The 9151-nt window shown below is 48.1% G+C and overlaps 1 protein-coding gene across 1 annotated transcript; it reads left to right on the top strand.

The window, feature by feature from the left end:
- DMRT3 (doublesex and mab-3 related transcription factor 3) lies at positions 1-8264 on the top strand. Its single transcript, XM_030968873.1, has 2 exons — positions 1-475; positions 7300-8264. Exons 1-2 carry the CDS (start codon positions 37-39, stop codon positions 8262-8264), a joined length of 1404 nt encoding a protein of 467 aa, XP_030824733.1. The 5' UTR covers positions 1-36.
- Positions 8265-9151: the final 887 nt, after the last annotated feature.

Here is a 9151-nt window from a genome sequence, read left to right as displayed (position 1 = left end):
CTCCACCCCGGAGCCGGCCGGGCTCCTCCCGCGGGCATGAACGGCTATGGCTCCCCGTACCTCTACATGGGCGGCCCGGTGTCGCAACCACCGCGGGCTCCGCTGCAGCGGACGCCGAAGTGCGCCCGGTGCCGCAACCACGGCGTGCTGTCCTGGCTGAAGGGCCACAAGCGCTATTGCCGCTTCAAGGACTGCACCTGCGAGAAGTGCATCCTCATCATCGAGAGGCAGCGGGTGATGGCCGCGCAGGTGGCGCTCCGCCGGCAGCAGGCCAACGAAAGCCTGGAGAGCCTCCTCCCGGACTCCCTGCGCTCCCTGCCCGGGCCGCAGGGCAGCACCGAGCCCCCCACGCCGCCGCCGGGGCCGTCGCCCTGCGCCGCGCCGCCGCGGACCCCCGCCGAGCTGGCCGCCGCCGCCGCCCTTCGCTGGGCCGCCGAGCCGCCCCCCGCGCTCCCGGGGCCGCTCCCCAAGGCAGGTGAGGCCGGGCCGGGCACCGCGGTACCGGGGCAGGAGGGAAAGGGAGGGCTGGGATCCCGGCTGTCGGTTCTGGGGGATGGGGCCGGAACGAGTGAAAAGCTTTCCCTTTCACCCGACGGGCTCCGTGGGAAGGGAATAGAGAGGAATTCCGTCGGGTACACTTTATCGCTCTTAAAAAGCATGGAGCCGCAAAGTGACCGGCCCGCTCCCCAGCCAGAATCGCCTCCACCGAGACAAGTAGAAGGGGACCCGCGAACGTCGCGGCTGCCAACCGGCTCCCCGACGTGCCGCTTCTGGGCCCGTTCCTCAGGTCCGCCGGGAACGGGCCGCATCCCGCGTGGATCAGAGCAGCATGTCTTTCTGCTTCTCCCGGTCCCGCTCCCGGAGTCCGGCTGTCCGGCTCTCCGCACCCCGGGCATCGGGCTGAGGGACCTCGTCCGGGACAAGACCTGCACAGAGAGCCTCCGACCAAAAGCGACGCCAGGAGCAGGGAGGCTTCTGCGAAGCTATGACGACCGGGGAAAGCGGAGTGGTGGCAGGGGATGAGCGGGGCAGCCCAGCCCTCCTGTGCAGGCCTGTCCCTGCGGGTCGCGTCCGGGGCAGCTTGTGAGAGAGAGGTCGGGGGTGCCGAAACTGCCGCCTGCAGTGGGCACCTTGTGAGCGCGACCTGTCGGTAATGCACCTTGCTGGAGGCAAAACTAACACTCCGGAACCGCAGTCGCGTTCCGTCCATTGTCTGAGCGGGAGCTGACAGTCTTTCACGATAGGGATGTTCGACAGGCAGGCCGCTGCCAGCCCAGGGCGCTCCGCTCACAAGTTGTGACAAAATTTTACGCGGTGCCCCAGGACGAGAGTGGCGAGCCCGGTGCTGCCGCCGCGCGGGCCCGTGTGCCCTGTGGGGCCAGTCCGGCCACGGAGGCGTCTACCAGGGCCCCAGCATGGGGCTCTGCTCCTCTAGCACCGCAGCGGGCACCCGCCGGGCCCGAGGCGGCGGCACGGCTGAGTCCGACACTCTGGCGAGGATGCCGGTGGTTCGGGACCCGCTTCCCATTTTCCGGCCCTTGGTACCACCTGCCCGGCCGCCGGCAGCCCCCTTCCCCACATCTCGGCCCAGGGCCGGGCATGGGGGTCTTTCCCCAAATTTCCCACTGGTCGTAGCCTCCCGCCGGTGCGGACGCTCTCCGCTCTCCGCGCACGCGGCGGCGTCTGGCCGGGGTCCCCTCCCTTGCGTGGAGGTAGCGGGAGATAAGGCCGAGGAGGTGGGGAGAGAAGGGGAAAAAGCCGCCTTGCTTCTTCGAGAAAATGAAAGTTCCCATCCGCCAGCACGATATAAATCTGCCGGATAGGAACGATATTAACTTGCACGGTCAACTTTCCTTCACCCTGATGTATGAACTTCTCGGTTTAAAAGATTACAGTAATCACGGGAGGAGAGTGTAAATCGAATCTGATAGCAATAACTTTTGGGGAAGGTCAGGCTCAAGTGAAATGTTACCAAGCAACAGGCATTTTGTTTGCAAAATACAATCAAAGTGTATTGATGAGAAATCCTTCCTTGCCAGCCAGTCAGCACTTTCTGATAATAGCTTTACGGAGCGAAAAAACAAACAAACAAACTACAGAACATAACGGAGATTTCCATAAATCAAGGCCCTTGGCGCTGCGCCTGCCCCTGTCCCCACCCGCGGTGAGGCCGCGCTGGGGGGACTGGGGTACCCTGGGACCACCGGGGAGCCTTTCTGGTCACTTCGACCTTGCCCGCGTGTCCCTGGTCCCTGATTGTCACAGACGGTTTTTCCTCCCCACTTTTTAATGACCATGAGAATGCATGAGAGCAAAGTGGAAGATGGTCTCCTTAGAGGTTCCTGCTGTCACCTTCCACCAGACGCTGTTTAATCACACGACTTGCTTATTTCCAATTATCCTGCGTGCTCTGAGTGGCAGGGTTTTCTCTTTCCTCTCCTTCCGTTAACCATATTAAAATCGCTGTAAAAACAGAGGATAAACCTCCTGTCCACACGGTTTCTAAAACACACACACAACCCCTTCATCCCTGAGGACGCTGTTCTCATGAAAAGTTTTTCACTGCCAAAGGGATATTTCCTGATATATGGTAAAATCAGATCCGTCCACTTCTGTTCCTGCTACAATTGGCCATTTCAGTGGGACAGTTGCAAAGTTCTGAAACTACCCTTGTTGCATCTGCCTCTGCTAACCTGGAATGATTCCTCCTTCTGATATCGTGCTCATGAACTTTCCTTGCCCACAGGACTGCATGTTATATTTGTCTTAGTAGTAGTTACCAAGACTTGTAAATGTAATGCCATATTCGTTGTCTGATATTTTCAGAGCCAGCTTCTTAATGCAGTGCATCTGTCTCTGTGTTAATTTGAGAACAGTGATTAGTCTCCTACAAGGTATTTAAATCTTCGAATATAGGGAAGAAAGTCTGAAGTGAAAGTAATTAAAACCAAAACCTAAACAAAGCCACAACAACAAAATCAAGCTAACAAATACCGCACTTTCCAAACAGACAGCAAAAGTAAAAAAATCAAACCCAAAGAAAACAAAAAAGCCCCCACCAAAAACATAGCCTTAGCTTTATGTGCAGTTATACTATTTCTGGTATCAGCCTTTCCTAATAATACGACTAAGGAAAACAGCTGGTGCTTTCGAGATACAAGAAAATCTGTTGAGAAAAGAGCTACCCTAAAAATCAAAGAACAAGCTGTTTTAGCAGAGACTCAGCAGTGGGAATATTGAAGAAGCAAATTTGGTTCCAAAATATTAGAGCAAGTTTTCCAGACAAGTAATTAACTTAAACAGCTTTTCCCTCTCATCTATTTTACTTGTATTTGGCACCTTTACAACATTTGACCAATGATTACTAATGTATAGATAGTCAAGAAGAATTGGGGTAAATATTGTGCTGAATTCGTATTGTATTTTACTGTCAACACATGTATGGTTCTGCCACTGTTCTGTTTCATGCATATCTGTATTTGCCCTGCATCTGTGATCTGGGTTGGTATCTCTCCCTGCATGCATATTATTTGACGAATACTCCCCATCTTTTATATCAGTAGGAAAATAGTTTCCTTAGTTTTCCCAGGAATCACAAACTGGATACTTAAATGCAGGCAATTTGAAATAGAAGGTCTTGGGGGAAAAAAAGCCCCAAACACACACACACACACACACACACACACACACACACACACACACACACACGCACAACAAAATAACCTGCCCCTAAAAAACAAAACATAAAAATCCAACCCCAGAGCCACACAAAGAAACAACCCTCCCAAAACAAAAACCAACAGAAAGACAAAACAAACACCCCCCTCACCCCCCCAAAAAAAGGAAACCAGCCAAACACTGTCACCACCAGAAATACAGCAAAAATCCTCAGAGCTCACACAGGACAAAATATAACAACCAAAAACGTAAAAAATATCTGAGGATGAGATTTCTTTCTTGAAGCCAAGAATGTAAATTCATGTAATTCATGTAAAGCTTATGAATTATGAAAAGGAAAAAAGCTTTGGTAGGCAAGCAGTAGGTTGTATGTTCTAAATACATTTTTGTACCTGAAAATACAAGCATTTGTAATTAATATATGCATATAAAATTGCTAAAATTCAGTGTCCACCCGGTGGATACTTTTGCAATGTATCTTCATAATTTTTTGTTTATTCGATGATGACTATTTTGCATCTTCACAAATTTTTGGTTTTTTGACGATGACTCTTTTTGTGCCAATTTTAAATGAACGAAAATCCCGGTGGCGGTGGTTCCCATGAAGGGTTGGGGACAGTCCCCGGAGCACGCCTGATCTTCCCCGAGCCTTCAGCCTAGCGGGAAGGGGATGTTTAAAGCAGCTGAAGCACAGCCTGCAGCGAGGGAAGCCCCAGGGCCGGCCAGGTGAGCGGCCAGCTGCCCGTGCGACAGCCTCGGGCCCGGGTGTGACACCCACGCACAGCCCAGCCCGGGCACGGAGCTGCCTGACTGACACCGGCAGCCGGAGATGCCCTCAAAAAGACAGAGGGGAAAATACAGCAGCCTCCACGCTCAGTGGTAGCCAGCACAGGGTAATCCCCTGTGTGTTAATAGCACCACTTTGATTTAAAATCAACGAAATCTCGTTTTCCGAGTCTGTCTCTGGGAGTACAATAGCCCAGTGAGATGCGTCGCTGTCACCTGTGCTGTATGAGGAGACTGCCTCTGTGCTACAGCTCAGAGCCAGCATCTCGGCGGTCTGCTGATGGTAAAGAGGCAAAATTCAGTGGGATGAGTTTTCAGAATTTGATGAAAATTTTTTAGGCAAGCCTCACAAGGATATTTTTAAGGGTACAGAAAATGAAGCAAATCTGAAATATCCCGGAAATAACATTTTGTAAGGATCGGGGAATATATTTGAGATACCTTACCTGATCTGAGGGTGTTTGATTGTTGGTTGGTTGGTTTTTTTAAATAAACACATATTTTCTCCACAGCAGTATTTGCTCTCATCCCATAAAGATACACTGTAAATGTGAGCATGAGGTAATTCTGAAATATGTTCTTCTTGCTTTCAGTCCATTTCATAATATTAGTCACCACAGTACAATTTATTTATATGAAAATTAGGGCTACCATCTTCCTTAAACAGCCTCTCTAACTCTGTCAAGATAGGGACAAGGTATTTTAATGTCCTCAGACTGCCCACTAAGCCTTGAATGTATAACTATTCACTAAGATTTGTAATAAATGCATAGTGAAGGGATTAGAAGGGAAAGGTAGTGCAAGTCTCATGTTTTCTCAATAATGGATGAGCTATGCCAATATCTTAGCACGTCCTGGTGCTAAGGATGCACGTGCCAGTTTTCTGTAGGCAAGCAATTCCTGCATTCTGCTTTGGCTGCTAATGCTGATCGATGCGCTGAACGTATGAGAATGAGGAAATGTACATGGCCTTCTCACTAATATAGGACATGCAGAGTTACTGCTTCCCTGTTTGCACTTGACAGGCAGCATAATCAGTGTAAAAACCAGTTCCCAAAATGGGCTATCCTGCTGAAAGGAGTGAGGTTTTTGTAAGAGCATCTGTACTCCTCTGCTATGCACTTACCTTCCACAGCCCAAATTATCAGCATCCCACATCTCTGTAGGATGGCCCATAGTTTCTGCCAGGTACAGACATCCTCACGAGGAGAGCCTTCCTTTGCCATGCTCACACTGTCAGGCGGTGCTCTGCCAGGATTTCTTCTTTATTTATAACTCCCACTGTGGTGAGCATAGTGGCTTCTTGCTTAGCTTAGGCTGCTCAGACCCTGACTTCTTTCTCTCTAGTGGATAAATTCCATTAATAGTCTTTTTTTTCATGCTGATCTGTTAAATGTTAAACTTAGCCCACTAACTGATGAGAACTGCCTGTTCCTGCAGTGAGAGGAAGGTCGGAGTTGGTGAGCAGTGGGGCTCAGGTTCTTGCACACCTCTAACTGGTTCCATCTCAGTTGGGCAGGTGGGATCATCAGAACATTTTAGGAACCTTTGCTTGCTTCTTACAGTAACTTTATCTAGTTGGGGTATTTGTCAGGGGCTTAGAAAACTAAGAAAACAGTTGTATTGGTTTTTGTGGATAGTCATTCCCCTTTGTGTGTTGAAAAGCACTACCCCGTGTGGTTAAAGTAGACTGTCAGCCGCAGCTTAGACAACAGTCCTCTCCCCATGTATTGATGCTTCCCAAGAATGTAAACATTGTGCTCAGTGAGGAAAGCCAGCAGAACTGTGTTCTTGGGAAATAACAATGAACGATCTCAAGCAAGTACATTGATCCTCTTTTGTGTAAGCAAGCATCCTTCCCTTCTGCTTGCCAACAAGCGATCTTATTTCAAAGGGTTCCATACTCTGGTCAGGCATTACCAAAGAGTTTTGAGTGTCCATCTGGAGACAGCATGGTCAATGGGCTTATTTTCAGGTCCATACTCAGCCCTCATCCTTAGTTTAGTACACGGAAAGCAAGATGCCTGGAACAATTGCTAAGAGAGATTGTGAGGAATAATTCCCCGTCCTTAGAATTATTTAAAACTCAACTAAACAGGCACACGAGCAACCTGGTCTTTGTCTAAGGCTGCTCCCAGTTTGAAGACGATGTTGGACCAAATGTCTTCCAGATGTCTTCTCCAAATCAGACTTTTCTAGAATATCTGCTTGGATGGGACAAGGCATCAGACATACTTAACATTTTAGAGGAAAAGCTGCAATTCTTGCTGTGTGAGGAACTGACTTCTATGGGAGGGACCAGTTTCTTCAGAACTGGAATACATTTATTTATTTATTTGAAGACTTTTTAAACCTTCAATCTGTTATCATAATGGAGTGGTTCCATCAATGCTGTTGGAGCTGCAGGGGACTTTTCATTACCTAAGTGCCCTCTTCAGCTCACAGACAATGAGATGGTACTAGTGAGGAATTATGATGTGAAAGTGCTGAAGTTCCTCTGAGAAATCTTGCAGTTGGGTGGTGTGTTGCTGCCTTGTAACCAGTGAGAAAGGATAGATTTAGCACTTTTGATGCAGCAGAAAAATGATTACATTCTTTGCTTGCACATGGGAGAATGAGACAGAGTATGTCTAGATCAGGTCACATTATACTTTTGCAGATTTATTCTCATGGTGTGTTGCAAAGATACCTTGATTTTTGCAGGATCTCAGAGAAAAAAACACTTTCCCCCCCTTAGAGTCCTGGTCTGTTCAGTTTAAGAAGACAGCATCCTCAAATCTCTGTAAAAGCTTTTGGCCTCAGTTTTCTGTTAACTTCTCTGACTTCTTTTTGCAGACGTGAATGAGGAGCGGCTGGGTGATGCAAGTGGAGCAGACAATGCCGAGACCTACAGTGACAAAGACACAGACCAAAGGAGTTCCCCAGACATGACTAAAGCCAAAAGTTGTTTCAATCCTGAAAGCCCTGAAATTGTTTCAGTGGATGAGGTTGGTTTTGCAGTTCAGAAAAATGGTGGGAGCACAGAGAACCGTCCAGACAGCCCCAAGTACCACCCAGAGCAGAACCACCTCCTGATAGAAGGTCCTTCTGGGACAGTTTCTTTACCATTCAGTTTGAAAGCAAACAGACCCCCACTTGAAGTCTTGAAAAAGATTTTCCCTAACCAAAAGCCAGCTGTGCTAGAGTTGATCCTGAAGGGGTGTGGCGGTGACCTGGTGAGTGCTGTAGAGGTTCTCCTGTCCAGCCGGTCTTCAGTGGCCAGTGGAGAGAGAACTTCTGCAGAATCGGATGGTCTTGTTTTGCCTTCCAATGGGCATATTTTTGAACACACACTGAGTTCCTATCCTATTTCATCTTCCAAGTGGTCTGTGGGCTCGGCATTTAGGGTTCCCGACACTCTGAGGTTCTCTGCTGATTCCAGTAATGTTGTGCCAAATCCTCTAGCCGTACCTTTGCAGCACCCCTTCCCTCAGCCACCACGCTACCCACTGATGCTGAGGAACACTTTGGCAAGAAACCAGTCCAGCCCATTCCTGCCCAACGACGTCACCCTGTGGAACACCATGACATTGCAGCAGCAGTACCAGCTGCGGTCCCAGTATGTCAGTCCTTTCTCTGGTAACTCAGCCACTGTTTTCCGAAGCTCGCCTGTCCTTCCTTCCCGCTCGTCAGAAGATCCTAGGATTTCAATTCCTGATGATGGATGCCCAATTGTGTCTAAGCAACCAATTTACACAGAAGATGAATATGAGGACAGGTCTGATTCTTCAGACTCAAGAATACTCAACACATCTTCTTAGACTGACGTTTGACATGTGACAGCTAAGCGATACTCACAGTGCAGCTGAACTACTGGCCCCTAAGAGGAGGGGCATGTGCTCTACAAAACTCTTGCAATTGTATCAAAAAGTTGCTTGGTATTGTACTATAGCAATAAAGACGTAACTTATTTAATTTCTTGCACTTCACTGGATAATGCCAAATAGCAATACTCTGGCTTTAGTGCTGAGTGTGTGTTGCAAAGGAAGACTTTATGGCTACCAGTTATGGGACTCTAGAAGACTCATAATGGAAACAGAAGTCCAAGGTCTACTTTGTTCCTTAACTCAGAAAAATGGGGATGTTAAACTAGAATACTTGAATGCTGTTTTATAATTGAGAACTCCTCAGGACATAAGAAATCAAGCAAACATAGTTCAATTGCAAATGGACTAAAACAAGGACCTTATAGTCTTATGCCAGTGATCATCCTTGCAGTGAAAGAAAAGGCAGAAGAAAGAAATACACACATGCAACTAACATAAGCTGCTTCTGTGCCGTTTGAGCTTGGACACTTTTCAGAGAAATATTATTAAGAGTTATTCTTTTCCCATGGCTAGGTCGAAATGTGTAATGTCAGTGTAAAACCAATTACAGCTGTGAATTGCATGAAGTGTATTGTGAAATGAACACCAGATTAAGCATTGTCAGGTTAATGTAGCATGCTAAGGACTCTAGAAAAATAAACTAAGATGATGATCTTGGTTTATGTCATTTATACTGGGCAAATAACATTCTGAAGATAGAGAGCTGATTAGTTCTCAGCCGGGGTTAAAATGTCCAGCTCCAGCAGCTGCAGGCAGGGGGAACCTCTTTTTCCAAGTCTGGGTTTTGCTTCCCTGACTTGTAACTTGCAAATAAGATTAGG

This window comes from Camarhynchus parvulus, chromosome Z, assembly GCF_901933205.1.
Source record: "Camarhynchus parvulus chromosome Z, STF_HiC, whole genome shotgun sequence".
In the NCBI taxonomy this organism is placed as follows: Eukaryota; Metazoa; Chordata; class Aves; order Passeriformes; family Thraupidae; genus Camarhynchus; species Camarhynchus parvulus.
This window is presented reverse-complemented; position numbering and strand designations above follow the sequence as displayed.